This window comes from Amphiprion ocellaris, chromosome 21 (assembly GCF_022539595.1).
Source record: "Amphiprion ocellaris isolate individual 3 ecotype Okinawa chromosome 21, ASM2253959v1, whole genome shotgun sequence".
In the NCBI taxonomy this organism is placed as follows: domain Eukaryota; kingdom Metazoa; phylum Chordata; class Actinopteri; family Pomacentridae; genus Amphiprion; species Amphiprion ocellaris.
This window is the reverse complement of record NC_072786.1, coordinates 19,737,303-19,756,128: the sequence shown is the minus strand read 5'-3', so window position 1 is coordinate 19,756,128 and position 18,826 is coordinate 19,737,303. Positions and strand designations below refer to the sequence as shown.

Sequence of the window (18,826 nt, the reverse complement as noted above, 5' to 3'; positions counted from 1 at the left end):
GTGTGCAGGCTGTAATGACTTGATTTTCGTGTGTGCTATTTATGGACAGTCACAGCTGCAGTACTCAAAAAAGTTTGCAGATGATGGTGGAACAGGAAGATCTAAGAAGACTGAAGCGTCTTTAATGCTGCTTGCATTATTGTGCTCCAGAGTGATTTTCCTGTCACTGTAGATGTTGTGTTGATGTCCAAACCTGGAAGAACTGGGAACAAAGATACACTATCTTTATTCACCAGGTGTATTTTTGCTATAGCAGCCCACATCCATAAAGTGTGAATCTCATTCATAACACAAATACAGTATATAACAGAAGTAAGTACTTCTCTGTGCAATCGAAATTAAATGTCAAATGATTTGAAATTATATCAACTTACAGTAATTGCATACTTTCTTGGTAGAACAGTAGAGTATTTGCTCTTATGTAAATTAAAAACCTAACTATGGGGTCAGTCAGTACAAGTTCAAATAGCAGTGTTGGTCCACCGTCTCAGATTTTGTCTTTTTCAGTTTACTTATTTGTCATTTGGGGACCAGAACAAAGATCTGTGGAGAATTTCCTGTTTCCTGACTTGGATTTTTTTCACCTTCTAAAGACCTCTTACCTAGAAAGCAATTTATTTCATATCCAGAAATTTAGCTCCCACAGCCATGAAATTTGTGGAGAACAGAGAAAATAACAAAATAAGCTGACTCTGAACCAAGTCCGAGATGATATAGCAACAAATTTACAGAATTCTTTTTGAAGAAAGAATTGGGATGATCTGTCATTCTACAGATGTAATGTTTTTAGCTGCTCTTTGCTAGAGGGGTGCATTGTACTATTTTTTATTTATGAAAAAAACTTATAGCTTTTCTTTGTAATTTAAGTCAGGTTAAATATTTGGTAAGGTCATAGTTTCAGTGTTTTCCTCCTTATAGTTTCCATTGATTTTGGCCAGTGTGCTTTGGATCATTATGATGCCAGATTCTGGAGACTGGGAGTCATCTTGTCAGCCAGCTCCCTGGCAACTTTTACACTCATGCAATTTGATACAATGTTGAATCATTTGACATTTAATTATTTTGGACATTTGAAACATGACACAACCACATTCAGTAGCAGAGCTGCACACTTGAGATTTGGACTCAAGTTGCAAAAATGACACTTTCCAAGTTGAATTTTCTACTTTGAGACTAGGGATGTAAAAGTACACAAAATTCACCTAATGCACTTTAGTTTTGGGGTCTCGGTTCATTGCATTTCTGGTACAGCAGAAACAAAACAGAAGAAATACATAAAGTAACAATTTTTGTCATTTATTTTGAAAAATATAAACATTTGCTGCATTTAGACATGTAGTGTGAGTTAATATGTCATACAAGATATACAGAAATTACAATGTCTGCAGCTTTAGAGGCTAGCTTTATTAGCATGCTGTAACTGGTATATAACAACTGGTGCACTGCCACAATATTGTAGGTGTAACCTATGCTCTAAAAGTTCTAAAATATACTGCTCTGACAGCCATCGCTTGGATCTCCAAACACTGTACTGAACCCAGTGTCCAGTCCCAAATAGCTGAGGATGAATACATACCATACCACATTCTATGGTGCCGTGATTTCTGATCATCAATAACTAATAAACAAATGCTGCATTTTGGGGAAAAAAAGGCTGTATTTCTGACAACACCATGTGGGGGAATGAACAGCCTTGGCAGAGTACTGCGCTCTCGGAGTGCTTTTCTTGTTATTTCTGCTTCTATTTGTACGATGTCATTGAAATATTATTTTTAAGCCGCTCTCCCTGTTTTGAATATGACATCATAGGAAGTAGCTGCCCACTCTCTAGAAAAAAATATACAAGAATGTATGTAAATACTCGTATACGTTAATAATGATTGGGCCTAAATGCTGGAAGGGCTCTTTGAACTATCAGAACTGAAATTGAACCTTGTAAAGTTGAATAAAGCACAATATGTCATATACACACTAAACTTATTATGGTTTGTCTTTTGGCCTTTGCGGATTCTTTTAAGTTTTTTGACCATCATGGTACAACCTTGTGTGCCCCTCGTACAATCTAAACTAGAGTCAGCTGTTACTTTCATCTTTTTCCATCTGTGCTGTAGTAAAAACACGGGCTCACTGATGAGCATTCAGCACAGCTACTATGACAGAGATTGCTCTCACTCAGCTTTTTCACACATCCAGATGCTTTGATTCATTTGCAGGTATTTGGCCTTTGAGCTCCAGCAGTTTTGATGCTAAGTATTGATGGACCACCTCCACTTGATTTTTGGCTTGAGTTGGCCTTAAAAACAGCTTTGTTAACCAGACATGTGCTGTGTTAAATCTCCTGGAAAATGTATAGTTTCCCATTTATAGTGTTCCAGCAGCAGAGGTATTTCATTCACCGTTGGTCAGCTTACACATTGTAATTATCCTACCAGCACAAAATATTAAATTACAGTGTTTAAGTTGACAATATTATTGTTTTTATTTAGTGCTGTCTTCAATAAATACGAATGTATTAAGAAACACTCAAAAACATCATTAGGGCTCAACATAAACGTTAGTGCAACAGTTAATATCAGTCTTTTTGAGTTTTGACAACTACTAATGTAACTTGTTGATTAATTAAATTTTTAATCAACTAAGCTAGAAATGTATTACAGCTAATATTAATGCCATGCACTTACCAATGGTATTAGATCAACCCAACCCAAGAAAGTAATATTTGCAGCTGAAAGGTTGATCTAAATCAGTAACTCTGGCATTTTTTTTGCATGTATACATTTAAATAAGTGGTGGAAATAAGTCTCTTAAATTACTTTGCAAAGTACAGTTCTAGCGATATTGCCCACTCTTTATGTGTCCATATGTACAGAGTAGATACATTATATATCCTCGTAGTAATGAATTGTAATAAACGCTTTTCTTTCTGTGGTTGTAATTTGGCGTCTGAAGTAGTGTTCATGTACCATCTGTAATAGGGAAATATTTCATTGTTCCCTTTTTTATTCTGACACCTTCAGTGTGTGGAGCAGTGAGGCAGTTTTCATCTTTTCAAAAATAAAGTGTGTGTGCACAGGCATTGATGAAATATGCAGGCATACACGGGCTTGTTGAAGTTGTATGGAAAAACATTTTCAAAGAGGCGTGGGATATCATTTCACAAAGCCTCAGTGCAGCTGATAATGGAATTGATTGGATTCCATTACACCTTGTTATTATTTTTCCCTGGTTGTATATTTTTACCTCCATCAGATCCAGCAGTCTTTTCCTTCAGGAGGCGTATAGCTCTCTGTGTGGTGTTTGAAGCAGGAGGATAATCTTTCTATTGACTATAACCCAAAGTAAACAGTGCCGCGGCAGCAGTTCTGTGAATTTCACAGGAGACACATTTTTGTGGGAACAGTGTAAGACTCCTGTGACCATTTCTGCATTGTAAAACCTCAGTGCTCTGGCCTTAAACATCCTGTCAGTGTGACTGAATGGCAGATTTCGGAAACAGAAAGCCACATGTTGCATTTACTCAGAACAGCAATTTGACAGAAAGCCTCCAGTTTAGCTGCGGTTGGTCGGCTTTGTGGCCGTGGCCGTGGCAACAGATGGAGCACAGCGGGGTGTGAAAGATGGTTTGTTTGCTCCGATCTCAAACATAATTCACCATGTCTCTCCCTCTGAAAATTGTCTGCTTGATTTTGTTTGTAGCAGCCAGGGGGGAATTCTAAGTATGATTTGTGTTTCCAGAAGGATTTTTAAATGTTTTCTTCACCCAGCGTCGGTTAGTCTTTAAGCTGAAAGTCTCCAGCTTTATCTCTAAAAACACAAGGCTGCAATTCAGTGCCTCATGTTAGGACTTTATCACCTTTACCAGGCAGCTAGATACAAATCTCTCTGTTTCTTAAGCTACCATATCTCTGACTGCACACCCATGTCTGTGTTGTGCATGTGTGCATGTGTGCGTGTGTGTGTTTGTTTTCTAGGGGTTATTTTGCTTCTCCTGGATCGACTACGGAAGCTCAGATGGGAGCAGATGTGGAGGCTGACGGCAGAAAGGGAACTAATGAGCATGTTGTCCACCTCTCTGGCAGACCAGGTAACACACACATCCTCACTCTTCTGGGCTACAGATATTTTACCTCTTGGCAAATTTGTCATTGCACATAAGCAAATCAGAAAAAACACCTGTTTTAAAAGCAGCAACCTGCCTAAAGGTATATTTTAGACCTGGCTAAACGCTCAAGGTTTCAGAAATTTTGCTGAGCAGCTACGTTACAGTGAAGACTTGTGTTGTGCTTCAAATGGACATTTTCATAGCATGTGCCATTTGAATATGACCTAAGTCAGAATAGAATATAGAATATATAGAATATGCTTTATTGTCATTATACAATGTATAACGAGATTGGAGAGCTTCTCCTTTTCAGTGTTTCTGCTTGCGCTCATTGCCTCTTTTTTCCACATATACAGTAGTACTCCCCAACACCTGGAAACACACTTTGATGAGTAAAATGATCTCAATAATAAGATAACTATATGATGCATCTAGAGTGTGTTGCTCTAAAACCATGAAGCCATTCTCAAGTACAGTTGAGAGAAAACTGAAGGGGGAGCTGAGGTGGCACATGGCATCACAGGAACAATTATGACTTGAAACCCTCATTTAGGCCAAAAAGCAGAATATCATATTGCACTTACTGTCCAACTGCAGTACTGTCCAACATGTGTTGTGGTTGTGCATCTGTTCTGATCTTCAAAGGCACAAACTAAAAAACCTGAAATTTTATCTTTTGCCACTTAGAATGCACCAGAACACTTCATTTCCATGTTGAAGTTGAAGTTTTGGTCTCAGCTCTTACATCATTTTTAGCATGCTCAGGCATACATATGTGTTAAAGGTCATAAGTAGGAGTTTTCTTACCCTGTGTGCTGTTTCATATGGAACACTCTAAGGGCAGACACTGAGGTCTTGGCAAAGGGTCTCTACTTTATCTCTGAGCTATTCAGAGCTCATCCAGATGCAATGAGTAGTACGTTTATGAGATTTTAATTAAACCTTCATTAAGTAAAGTCCCGCAAGGTATGCAGTTTGGAAAATGAACAGGCTTTGGAAATTGTTTCAGCATTCCATCTGCCTTCCGCTGTATGAGCTCCTCCAATGGACTGTCAACCCTCTTTATTGCAGCATTCATTACATGGCTATAGAGTTTTTATGTCTCCCATTAGAAAGCTGGAATCTGTCACTGAGGCTCTTGTCTTGTGAACCTGCAAAGATCTCAAACTTAAAAAAGTCCCCCAGATGTAACAAAAGTACATTTCCTCAAAGCAGTTGGAGGGATTCAGCTTTATGAGTATGATTACAGCTAAAAGATAGGCAGCTATGAAAGACTGAGATGTACAAATCACTAACAAGATGGAGAAGACTGTTGATCTGGTATTATAAAGCTGTGATCAAGACCTCGTAAAGCTGACTATGATCTCATAGTCTGCAGTCAAACTGTGTTCTTGTCGCAGATATATGCCAAGACACATAGATTATTTGCATGCATATTTTTCCTTAAAGTAGCCATTATATGGCTTCATTGAAGACCGATATAAGTAGGCTATATAAAAATAATACAGCCTTGCCAAACACTTTATCAGGAACACCTGCAATTGTCTAATCAGCTAATCATGGGGCTGCAGTGCAGCATAAAGTCATGTAGACAAGATCAGGATTTTCAGTTAATGTTCACATCACATAACAGGATGGAGAAAATTTTCATCTCAGTGATCTTGGACTTCATGAAAATTGGTGTCAGACAGGCTGGATTTTCACCACAACTCTCTCTAGAGTGTTGGGAAAGCAAACATCCAGTAAGCGGCAGTTTTGTAGATGGAAATTCCTTTTTGATGAGAGAGGTCAGAGGGTCAGACTGCTCGGAGCTGACAGAAAGGCTACAGCTACTCTTTACAAGTGAACTGCAAAAAAGCAGCTCAGACTCACAACATGTCCAACCTTGAGGTGGATGAGCTATCACAGCAAAAGAACATGTCAGGTTCCACTGCTGTCAGCGAAGAACAGGAATTTGAGGCTGCAATGGGCACAAGCTCAAGAACACGGAGAAGTTGAAGATGAAAAACATCTGCTGAGGCTGCAGATGGTAGGTCAGAATCAACAGCATGAATCCATGAACCCACCCTGTCTGCCATAGCCAGTATACATATTGTTGTTAATTCATGTGCATTGCATTTTGCCAACAGTTTACCATCCTCTTATGCACCCTTTACCAAAGCAAAAGTCAAACTGGAAATTGTTTCAGCATTCCATCTGCCTTCCACTGTATGTTTTTTTTTTTTTTTTTATGAATAAGGCATTGAGTTCAGTCAACATCAGTGGCCTCCCCAGTCACCACACCTCCATCTAGTAGAACACTTTTGGGATGTGGCAGAGCATGTGGTAGCAGTAGAGTCATCTTAACATGCAGCAGAATCTCAAAGGAATGTTTCAAACATCATGCAGAATCCATGCAGCCAAAAACTGATGGTGTTTGAGAACAAGGCAAAGCCTGACCCACTTACTAGTTTGCTCTTCCTAATCAAGGTTTCAATGAATGTAGATTAGAGCCCTGTGCCAGACTGTTTTCCCAAAATCCTGCTCTTGCTGGATTTCTGACCATTACCACCCACTCCGGCAATTTGTATGTACACTCCCAGTATAATATAGTATCTTATTTAATATGTGCAGGAATAAGTGCTTTATCTTATAAGGTGAGCTCACTTTGACCCTGGCAAACAGAACAGTGTCGCCTCAACCCAGAGGCGGAACATTGCTGCCTATTGTATGGGGGTACTTCAAAAAGCTCTCAGCCTCACCAGAAAATGTCACAGCTGACATTTTCTGGTGAGGCAGCTGCTTTATTTTTCAACATAGTCTTCACCATTGTTCAAGCTTCACTGTCCCTTTGCAGAAGAAGGTCATATCTTGAGCCTCCAGATACTCAATTGCAGCATGGATGACTTCACCAACACTGGCAGCAATGCAAGTTAGATTTCAGTTCAGCAAACAGAAGTCAGGCAGTGCAAAGTCACATTTGGCTGCTACCTGTGCTCAAACATGAGTTTTTGTGGACAGTGATATATAGTTATGCTCCAAAATAGGAAATATGCCCCTTGCTTCCAAATGATGCCAAAAACTCTTTAAAGTTCTTCACATTTATCAGCACTTTCTCTCCATCTCTGTTAGTGCCATCTGTACATTTTATCCACGTCATGTGTCGCACTGTGTTTTAAAATTGTATTTTAAAAACCTCTTTTAATCTAATTTCTTTTTTTCCATGACCAACTACCTTGGTTTGCCTGCAGCAAAGTTACAAACCACCATCTCCTACAAGATTTACATTGGGTCCTGTGAAACTCACAGGATCCCAATCCCAGTGCAGTCCAGTAGTGTAGATGATAGTGCCAGACAGTATAGAATGAGAGGATCTTAACAGTTCTAAAGCTACCTAAAGATACACTACTGGTCAAATGTTTTAGAACGCCACAGTTTTTCAAGTCCAATGACTAGCTTGAAATGGTACAAAGGTAAGCGGTGAACTGCCAGAGGTTTAAAAAAAGGTAAGGTTACCCAAAACTGAAAAATAATGTACATTTCAGAATTATACAAAAAGGCCTTTTTCGTGGAACAAGAAATGGGTTAACAACTTAAAGCTGTTCTGCAGCAATGGAGGTTGATCAAGACTTGAAAGTTGGTGCTAACGTTTCTTGATTACTTACAACCCCCTCTGTCTGCATAAGAGTAGTGTTGGAACACACCGTGGCACCATACCCCCCAGAGCATTATTTGAACAGTATTGTACTGCAGAAAGTAGTGTGTTGCTATCAAAATGGTGAGGAAAAGGTAATTAACAATAGAAGAGAGACAGACCATCATAACACTTAAAAATGTAGGTCTTTCCTACAGAGAAATTGTGAAGAAAGTCAAGCTGTCAGTGAGTACAGTTTCCTTCACCATCAAAAGGCATTCAGAAACTGGAGAAAACACTGACAGGAAGAAATCTGGAAGACAAAAAGCCACAACAGAATCAGAAGACAAGTTTGTGAGAGTCAATATCTTGGTGATAGGTGGCTCACAGGACAACAGCTTCAAACACAGCTTAATAGTGGTCGTAATAAGAAGTCTCAGTTTCAACTGTGAAAAAAAAGACTTGGAGTTGCAGCAAGAAGGCCATTGCTAAGATGTCACAATAAGAAAAAGAGGCTTGCCTGGGCCATGAAACACCACCAATGGACTTCTGAAGACTGGAAGAAGGTATTATGGACTGATGAATCAACATTTAAAATCTTTGGTTCATCAGGCAGGATTTCTGTACACAGTTTAGAAGGAGAAAGGATGGTTCCTCAGTGTGTGACATCAACTGTCAAACATGGAGGAGGAAGTGTGATGGTCTGGGGCTGTTTTACTGGATCCAGGGTCGGTGACTTGTACAGAGTGAGAGGAACCCTGAACATAAACAGCTACCACAGCATTCTGCAGCACCATGCAGTATCCTCTGGTATGTTCCTAGTTGGTCAGGGGTTCATCCTACAGCAAGATAATGACCCAAAACATGCTAGAAGCTATGCTACCCAAGCCAAGCTATGCTAGAACTACCTTGGGAAAAAAGAACCAGATGATAAGCTTGAAAACATGGAGTGACAGCACAGTCTCCAGACTTAAACCCCATGGAGCTGGTTTGGGATGAACTGGACAGAAGAGTGAAAGCAAAGCAACCAACAAGTGCCACACATTTATGGGAACTTCTGCAACAGAGTTGGGAAGAACTTTCTGAAGAATATTTGATTTCCATTGTAGAAAGAATGCCACAAGTGTGTTCAGCTGTTATATCTGCCAATGATGGCTACTTTGATGAGACAAAAGTTTAGACATTTTGGTTTCTAAATTGATTTTTTTAAACTTCATTTGTTTATTTGTTCTGTGCTTTCATTTCAGAGTACAATGAGCAGCAATTAACAATTAACATGCATAATTTCTCATGAAAAAAAAAAAACTGAACTGGAAAAGTTGGGGTGTTTAAAACTTTTGACTGGTAGTGTAAGTCAACTTGATACAGTCCAAAACAACAAATCAAACTGACTCTGACAGTTGTCTTGGTCAGGTACTACTCAAAATCTCAACTCAAAATCTTATTACCAGACTAGTGTTTTACTTTTGTCTACATACTGTATGTTACTTGAGTTTTAATATGCTGACACACTGAATTTATGTGCCTGTGAGAAAGAGAGAATAAAAGAAGAAACAGAAGGATATATAAGAGTTCCAGGACCTTCTCACCATCTGAAAAAACAATCAAGACCAGTAGTACAGTCAATAAGGCTGAAACTAAGACATTTAAATTAACAATTGAAGCTAAAATACAAAATAAAATCTAAAAAAGAACTTAGACGTTATATTCAAAAAAGCATCACACCATAACTAAAGAAATGAGAACGGTTATTGTGTATGTCATTCAAAATTTTCACAACTGTCGCCACAAAAGGGCCTCTGAACTGTTCTGTATACCTTCTTAGCATCTTAATGTGATCTCAAACACTTCTTAGATGACTAAAAGCTGCCGAACAGAGAATGACCGTCTAACTAAAGTATAATCTCAATTCTCCTTCAGGTCCTTTTCTGTTAAAACATGAATCAGGAGTCAACCCAGCTGTAGAAGTAGCTTTTTAAATAATCCTATTAATGCTGCTACCATCATTGGATGTGATGCTGTTACCCTAACATAAAGTAACGAAAATCACAGCACTGCCCACTGCATTTTGAGAGAAAATAATATTTAAAAACCTTAGTTTAATCAATACAATCTCTAGAGTAAGACTGCATACAATTTGCATGGCCATCAGACAGGCAGCAGGTTCAGATTAGGACTTTGTGGTGCTGGACTGTTGATGATGAAACATAAGGCAAAGCATAAGGCTTATAGTGTGTGTGTGTGTGTGTGTGTGTGTGTGTGTGTGTGTGTGTGTGTGTGTGTGTGTGTGTGTGTGCGCGCGTGTGTGTGTGTGTGTGTGTCTGCAGGATATCTTCAACGCTGTGATCAAACAGAACCCATTCCTGGTTCACCAGCTGCCCTGCTTCTGGAATGTCCAGCTGTCTGACCACACCCGCTCGGAGAAATGCTACAAAGATGTGTCAGACCTCAAGGTGAGACCCTGCCGTTGGCACTGTGCACACACTCAGTCACTTCACACATACAAGGACTTGACCTGCATTCATCAAGAATCTCAAGCCAATGACACACAGATGCTTCAACTTTTAGGCAGAGTATAATCATTTTGTATTTTCCAAACTTGAGAAGACCCACAGAGCTCCTATAACATGCTGGTATTTCCCAGTAGGCTGACAATGATGTCATGTATGCATACAACATATGTGTGGACAAAGGGAATGTAAAATTTCACAGTTGTTGGAATAATTGTTGTGTCTATTGATTAGACAACTCATTCTTCTGTTTTCAGCTGTTTTTCAATAAGGAGATGCTGCTAATGTCAGAACGAACAGGCTCCCTTACAGTTGGTCATCTGTACATATTTCTTTTGGTCTTTTTACACCTCGAAATGCCAATAATACATAGTAATACCAAGATCTGCATTTCACTGTTTTATAATTGAGTATCACGGCTCAGTGAATATCATTGCTGCAAGCACTAAAAATTATTCAGGATCAAAATATTACCAGATTAGTAGCAATGGATGTTTTTTAAATTGGTGAGGCACAAAGTAAAGACATTGTGAGCAGAAAGACAAAGACACAATCACATGTGATACAGAGAAACACCTTATCATAAAATTATCCTAGGGGGTAAAAATGAGTTTTACTTGATTACCTCAACAGCTGAAAACTTTATCCAAAAGCAGAGATGAACCTGTTCGTAAGTGGCTCCCAAGCGATGCACTGTTCCTGTCTTTTGTGTTGTTTTTCACATTTAACTCTCATCAGTACACGTGGCAAAACCTACTTCATCCGTACACTTGGGTTCCAGCTGGACCCCAGTAGTACTTCATGTGTTTCATATTTCTGTACCTGTCCATATCCTCTCAATGTATGTTTTCCTAAAACGTGTGACGTCTATAGATACAAATATGAAAGAACAATGATATTATTATTGATGATTACTGATATGTAATACTTACAGTATTAGTGTGAGAACTCCTGAATTGAAATGAAACACAGTGCAACTAAGCAGTCATCACAAGAGCACTATAACACAAACATACATAAGTAAAAGATGCACAGTCCGGCTGGGGTCTGGCAAATGATTTTTCTATATATACACCACAAACCTGGTTGGAATCAGATAAGCTTTGGTGTATGTGATGGCAACTATGTGGGTGACAAGTACCTAAAGGAACTGAAAAATTCAACTTGTAAATAAAAAAACATGACAACTTACATACCCCTGGAGTCCGCATGGCCCAGGTGTACTGATGAGGGTTAAATATTCAGCCACACACTGTAAGTCTGGGGACCAGGTGGTGATTACTATAGAACGGATTTCAAAACAGGACATAGACATAGTGACATAGCAGTCCACCAGTTCATAAAGAGATAAGATTTTTTTTGAAGTTTGAACACGCTTTTTAATGTACAGTGTGTGGCAGTATCTGAAATACAGACATGAAACAACATAATGTAGATGCTCTGTAAGAGATACCAAGGAGGCTTGATGAAAAAGGTCCTGGCCAGAGGGAGTTTGCATGATATGAAATGCTTTTCTACAAAGGGACAGCTGAAGCAAAGGGAAAATAGCTTGAACTGGAATGACAGCAGCTCAGATCTCATGAGCAGGACTTCATGGTTTGGTGGAGTGCAGCTGGTTTACTGCTCTGCGTCTTCCGATATCATCATCTGAATGTGGCAGTATCGGACGTTTCCTGATTAGCTCTTCACTGCTTTTCCCTCTGTGGTTCTCCTGAACAGGTGATCCACTGGAACTCTCCCAAGAAGCTGCGAGTAAAAAACAAGCATGTGGAGTTTTTCCGCAACCTTTATCTTACCTTTCTGGAGTACGATGGTAACCTGCTGCGTAGGGAGCTGTTTGGCTGTCCCAGCGAGGCCGACCACAACAGTGAGAACGTAGGTGGAACTGCTTCTGTATTCCTACCTGTGGTGTTGTATTGCTAAGCATATTTAGGGTAGCACTAAAGCAGTGTTTGAATGCCTGTAGCATTAACAAAAACTAAAAAAAAACTAACTACAACAATTACTGAAGGTAGTGTAGACTGAAAAATGAAGCCAACACTAAGTGCCAAAAACTGTAGTTCTTCAAATGGATACTTGAGACAGGCTCCCAAAGTGAGTCAGTTCCCATTCCTCTGGGTTTAAATGCTCAGCTTTACAGCAGATAAAATCATGTTTACAGCTTGGTGCAAAAAACTGTTTGGCCTCTATAATTTTCCTGTTCATGAAAATTGTAAAGGGAATGAATTTTTATACTACTCACCTGTTTAAATTGTGTTAAGGCTTAAAGTGATGTAGAATTAAGAGTGTAGCTGCTGACAGGTGGCTACTGTCATGGAACAGTCCATGGCCCAGACATGTTTGCATGGTCTGCCTCCACTTATGCACCGTCACTTTGCTCATTTCAGCTGATGGTCAGGAAGAGTCAGTCTCTGTCAATATGTGGGGTCAGCTTACTTTGCACTTTGTGAAAAACAAACCAAATAGCATTGTCCTGCAGTCTTCCAAAAAATCTACATGTTTACACAAGAAATTTAAAACATTTGTTTTCAGTCTGACAAAAGCAAACACAAAAATACAGTCATTTTGCTAACTTTGTGAGGGATATCCATGAGTATATCTGCCAGATGACCACAGCCTCCCTCACATTAAAGAAGAATAACACAATGTGTGTGGACGGAGGTCTGACAGCTGACCTACTGCAGGGTGATTAGTTCAACCATATATAAAACAAACGTTTTAAATAGTTTGCGTTTGTTTGTTTTCAGTAAGCTGTAGAGAGCTCGCTCTTATTGTCCTAATGTGTGCTGTTTGCACAACTACTTGGTTCCCTGAATCTCTGCAGCAGAGGTGGCGAGTGAGAAATTAGAATGACCCACAGACGGGAATGTGAAATAGGCTGGATTGAAATAAACCAAAATTATCCCTTAGGTGTTGAATCACTTACTCTATTAGTATAAATAAGAGGATAAGGACAAGATTAAAGAGTGAACCAACACACACCGTCGGTGCCTTCCCATCATAAACTCAATGTTACTTAGACATTCAACATGATAACTCAACTGAACCAAACAGCAGTTTGCTGTCCACACTGAAATTCCAAAACAACAGAACTGTCCAGCTCACCTTGTCCTCCTGTTTCCTTTAATAAAAGCTGACAAACAACTAAATTGTTCTTTAAAGCCATTATCTGGTGAGAAATGTGGTTGGTTACAGAGGCCCTTTTTTACAAACTGTTCCCCTGCTTGGTCTCAGAAGGTACAGCTGTGTTGTGTCACCTTTGACTCTACCTGTTATTGCCCAGTTTGTGTTGGACTACATAGCACAGGTGCTGCCAGTGACACTTTTTGTTTCACGACTGCACTGATTACAGAAAGAGGAAACTGTTCTCCTGACATTGCAGACTGTAGACTATGCAAGGATTCACACACATACATCAGTGTATGTGTAAACACTGGAATTGTCATGCATATTTACAAACAGAAGAGTGTTTCTGGAGTGTTTTATAGATCCATTACTTTCTTATTTAATACAGTGACTTCATCTTGTAACAGTTGTGCAAAAGAGACATTCATGTTTGCATTTTTTGAACACTTTATAGTCTGTTGTGATACTTGAACTAAATCCATAGGATTTTTTCACAGTTTTTCTGTGAAATTTTATTACAAGCATGTTGAGTTACTGTAAATAAAGATATCAGAACACTGAATTCTCTTTAGGGGTAAATCTGCACTGTAGCTTATTTACTCATTTCAAAAATATAACTTCAGGTTGTGGTGATGGGATGGCAACCAGTAACTGGTCAACATACACTACTGTTCAAAAGTTTGGGGTCACTTAGAAATGTCCTTATCTTTTGAAAGAAAAACATTTTTTTAAAGAAGCTAACATTAAATGACTGATAAATCCAGTTTAGACATTGTTAGTGTGGTAAATGACTATTCTAGCTGGAAACAGCTGATTTTTAATGGAATATCTCCATAGGGGTACAGAGGAACATTTCCAGCAACCATCACTCCTGTGTTCTGATGCTACATTGTGTTAGCTAATGGTGTTGAAAGGCTCATTGATGATTAGAAAACCCTTGTGCAGTTATGTTAGCACATGAATAAAAGTGTGAGTTTTCATGGAAAGCATGAAATTGCCTAGTGAACCCAAACTTTTGAACGGCAGTGTAGGTGTCATGTTTTTTTTTTTCCGTCTAGTTTCTGATGATGGTTGACATTGACAACTTTTGAAATCCAGCGCTGATGTACAAATCAAAACCTCAAACACATAGCAGCTGTTCAACAGTTCTATCAGACATCAATCCATCTGCAGTTTTCTAACTGGAACTGAAAACAAGGAACAGTGGGAGCTAACTGGAATGTCATTACCTCTGCATGTATTTTGTTATATACCAAACTATCAAAGTGTAATTTCAATGGCCCTGTATGAAAGTTAGGGCATAAATTCTGTGGGCCAAAAATGACTCTCCAAGTTTCATTGCAACCCCTTCAATAAATAATACTAGATGTCAGGGTCACAACATTTCAGCTGTATTGTGTCAGCCAACCAACGGACCAACACTGCCATCCCAGGAGTTGCAACAGTACTTGGTAGTGGTGAAGACAGTTTATCTGGCCTTTGTTCTTTCTGTGCCACTGAAAGAACAGCTGCTTCTGAGACAGTGGGAGCCCCTACAGTGTCAGTGTGGACTGAACAGATGGATGCTTCAGTATCTCATAAATATCGCTCACATCTAATGGTGTAAATTTGGGTTTGGTTCAAGTGTATCCACATTAGGGTGAATGTTGACTCAGTCTTTTGTACTAGTGAGTGCACCACCATGAATGTTTTCTCTGAGAACATGTTTTTTCCATTTATAATTGATTATGTCGAGACTACTAAGACAAGATACAGAATTTCTGCACTAAGATTATGGAGTCTGTGGGATGCAGCTAGTGGAAAGCTACAGCCGCAGGCTTTTCACCCTGCCTTCTGGTGTGCCCAATCACAACCAATAGAAATACCTAAATTTAAATGTGATTGAACCACATGTTGTATGATCTTGTTTATTTAAAGTTTACTGAGGCTTGGGCATACTACTGTCAGTATCCAGTATACTGTACAGACTCCCTGTTCGTGTTTTATCATTCAGGCAATTGGTCCTTCACATCTCAGCTTCTAACCTACTGGAGGTCACCATAGAGAGATGAGTTTTCACAGGACCGGCCTCTACGGCTGTAGAATTATTTTAAGTGTCAGCTCTGCAGTCAGTTAATCACATTCTAATTTTCCATCATGGTGTGCCAGGTCCTTTTTTTGCCAACAGTCAGTTCTAATGTGTCCTTAACTTAGGAAATAGTTTGCTCACTCAATTTTTCAGAGTTTGAGCAGCGATTTAAATCCCATTAAAGTGATGATTAGCCTAATGAAGTCACCGAGGGATTGGCTGTAACAGCACGTTGCAGACCATGCTCCCTCAGGGCCACAGTGCCATTGCAGCCCAGTTGCTCACTGCAGCTCCACTAATCACACTGTTCAAAGTAGAACAATGCCAAGTCTTCAGTTGACAACTCTTCAACTCTTCTTTCTGTTGTTCCCCAATGTCTGCACTTTGTTCAGCTTCCCCAGTAATGTTGTGATGGGCCCCTAGTCACTTTCAATGAATTCAAGTTAGACAGAGCTGAAGACTGAATGCTGTCCTCCATTCATCCTTTGGTTGATGTTTTGTATTGTTAACACTTTTATAGTATGCACACACTGTAGACAACATTTGAGTCTTGTTCCTAAAAAATGCAGTATCACAGTTTGTGTGACATCTCGACAGAAAGTTAACAAGAGCTAATCAGGCAGAGTTAACTGAAAAACTGCATTTTGTTTGCATTCAATTAGGACAACTTGCTGCTTAATTGACTTTTTAAAGGAGAACTTATATTGGAGATCTGGGTCAGTGGTATGCAAAAGTTAACCCATGTTGATTCACCATGATCAGAAACAACTCTTCACTACATATATACACATAGACATTAGAGGTTTTCCAATGAAAAACACAACAGTCAGTTGTTCATTCCAATGCTTAAATGTGTTAACATGCACCAAATGAAGATCTTTCAGCAAAACAAGAACTCTGAAGAGTATAAAGTATAACCCCAAATCAATACAAACTGTTACCTTCTTAATATAGCATATTCATAGCGTCTTGATTCTTTTTTTCAGATGTCAATATATTTACTAACTAACCAGTTCCTTGAACTTAATTTGTCAGAAAAAAATATTAGAAATAAATGTAGGTATGTTTCAGTAACTTTTTTGTTCCTCACACCCAATCCCAGTCATGTAGTATTTAGTATCTGCTGAACCCAACACAGTTTTTCTAGTTATTTCACATATTACGCATTGTACATTAGTTGTAGTGCCTGCGTACGGCACCAGATAGAGCCTCTTACTGTTTAATACTGTAGCGACCCGAGGCAGGCCCTTGCATGCTGGCAAGCAGAGAGCATTGTAGGGGTGTATGAAACATCCACTTTCAAAGGTTGTGTCATCTATCTATGTCTTTTCCAGCAATATCACGACCAATAAAGAGTATGCTAAATCTATATTGTTAATTTATCAATTACTTATGGATATTGCAGCACATGAAATAAATTAAAAAACTATTAAAAACTATAGGTTACTTGCATAACCTCGGTTCTCAGAGTATCATAAATGAGATGTCTTACTATGGAATACGATCCCTGCATATGCTTCAGAAGCATTTGTCTCATTACGCCATTCCAGATTGACTGGTAATTGTGACACCTGCAGCAGGTGGAGCCACCTACCCTTAAGTAATCTAATGTACTACGCAGTATCATTCAAAATAAGCACCTGTTCTCGCTTTGCCCCAGCAAGAAGGGCTGCCTGCTGAGACATCTCACTCATACTACTCTGAGAGCCAGGGTTGCACAAGTAACCTATAGTTCTCATTCTTAGCATTGGTTTCGATGTCTCACTATGGGATATGGAAACTCCTGTATTTCCAGACATGCGTATCTCAAACAACCACCAGCACGCAAGGAATGACTCTCTGCTCCAAGGAGGCCCAGCACTCAGTACTGCATGAGCCAGGCTCAGAGCAGAGACATCCGGCTCATTAAAGCAGACAAAAGTGAGAGGTGAAGGTCAGTTTGCTGCTGCACAAATCTTTTGCATTGAAACCGCTTTACACAGGGCCCAGGATGCAGCCAAGCCATGTGTGGAATAAGCCTATCGGCCCTGAGACGTGTCGGCCAGGTCAGCTGCTCCCAAAATGCAGTGGGAGAGCCATTGCTTTGTGATGGGCCTGCACGTGTGAGAGCTCATCCAGGACACAAAAAGTTGGTCACTTGTCTGAAATCCTTTTGTTCTGTTCATATAAATCTGCAAGGCATGGACTGGACATAGCATGTGCAACCACTGTTCTTCAGAAGATGAGAATGGCAGTGGAGAAAATGCTGTAACAACAATGGGAGAGCATGAGCCAACCACCTTGGGTACGAAAGCAAGGTACAAGCAACATCCTGGCAAAGCCAGGAGCAAACTTAGTGCAAGAGGAGAGCACTGAGAGTACATGAATGTCATTGACAATATTGGCAGAGGCCAAAACCAGCAGCTCCCCTGTCTTCAGATGCAAGCGCTTCAAGCTGACCTCCTCCAGTGGTTCAAATGGAGGTCTGGACAGCCCATTGAAAACACCTGCCAAGTGGACAGAGTCAGGAGTATCAGAGCCAATGGGGGCAAAAATATACATAAGGATCAGTGGCCAGATGTGTGCGAGCGCTGAGGGAAAACAGTGGACACTGTGTGTTTTCTCTTGACACAAGCAGATTCACCACAACTCTGCCAAAGCAGGCACACCTGCTCTATGATGGCTGGATATGATGTCCACTCCCCATAGAGTGGCGTACCCCTGGACAGCAGGTCCACCCCCAACTTTGTAGCTCCCAGAACATGAGTGGCCTTCAGGGACAAAAGATGCTTGCTGCTCCACAGAGTCAGTTTGACTGCTTGCATGTGTAACTGCCGGAAGCACCAGGACATGATGTCCACTGAGAAATGGGAGAAATCATCTCAGTATGAGAAACACCACCAAGAGCTCCAGATAATTATTGTAAAACTGCTAGAGATCTCTGCTACAGATGTCCCCTCAAACATCGGCCCTTGCATTTACCTCCCCAGCCTGACATGTTCGTGTCTGTAGTGACCACTCTCTGAGACAGAACGGGGTGAAGCACCATTGTGCGCTCACCGTCACCTTCCATGTGCAATGTAGCACAGGATCCACCCTGAGGGAGGACACCCACCACTGGAAATCCCTCATGTACAGGCGACCGAGCCTGACTACAAGGATGGCTGAGGCTATCAGCTCCTTTAGTTGGAGGAATAATTTGACAGCGACTGAACTGTGCAGGTAGAAGCGTGAGAGGCAAGCTCTGAAAGCTTTCATCCTCACTGCTGACAGACGAGCGCTAGTGATAACCCCAGGAAGATTATTTTCTGCACTGGAGATAACACACTCTTTTTAGAGTTCATCATGAAACCCAAGTTGACAACTTTTTGTATGAGGGTGTTTGTATGCACTATGGCTCTCTGGAGCATGCCAGGATCAGCAAATTG

At 40.1% G+C, this 18,826-nt stretch overlaps 1 protein-coding gene across 1 annotated transcript in view; it reads left to right on the top strand.

Moving 5' to 3' along the window:
* The window catches only part of large1 (LARGE xylosyl- and glucuronyltransferase 1), a 142,462-nt gene that overhangs the window by 103,844 nt on the left and 19,792 nt on the right, over nucleotides 1-18,826 (top strand). The window contains exons 8-10 of the mRNA XM_023277717.3: nucleotides 3,972-4,084; nucleotides 10,043-10,168; nucleotides 11,945-12,100. Of these exons, the coding sequence (XP_023133485.2) occupies nucleotides 3,972-4,084; nucleotides 10,043-10,168; nucleotides 11,945-12,100 (395 nt within the window). The remainder of the gene's footprint in view (nucleotides 1-3,971; nucleotides 4,085-10,042; nucleotides 10,169-11,944; nucleotides 12,101-18,826) is intronic.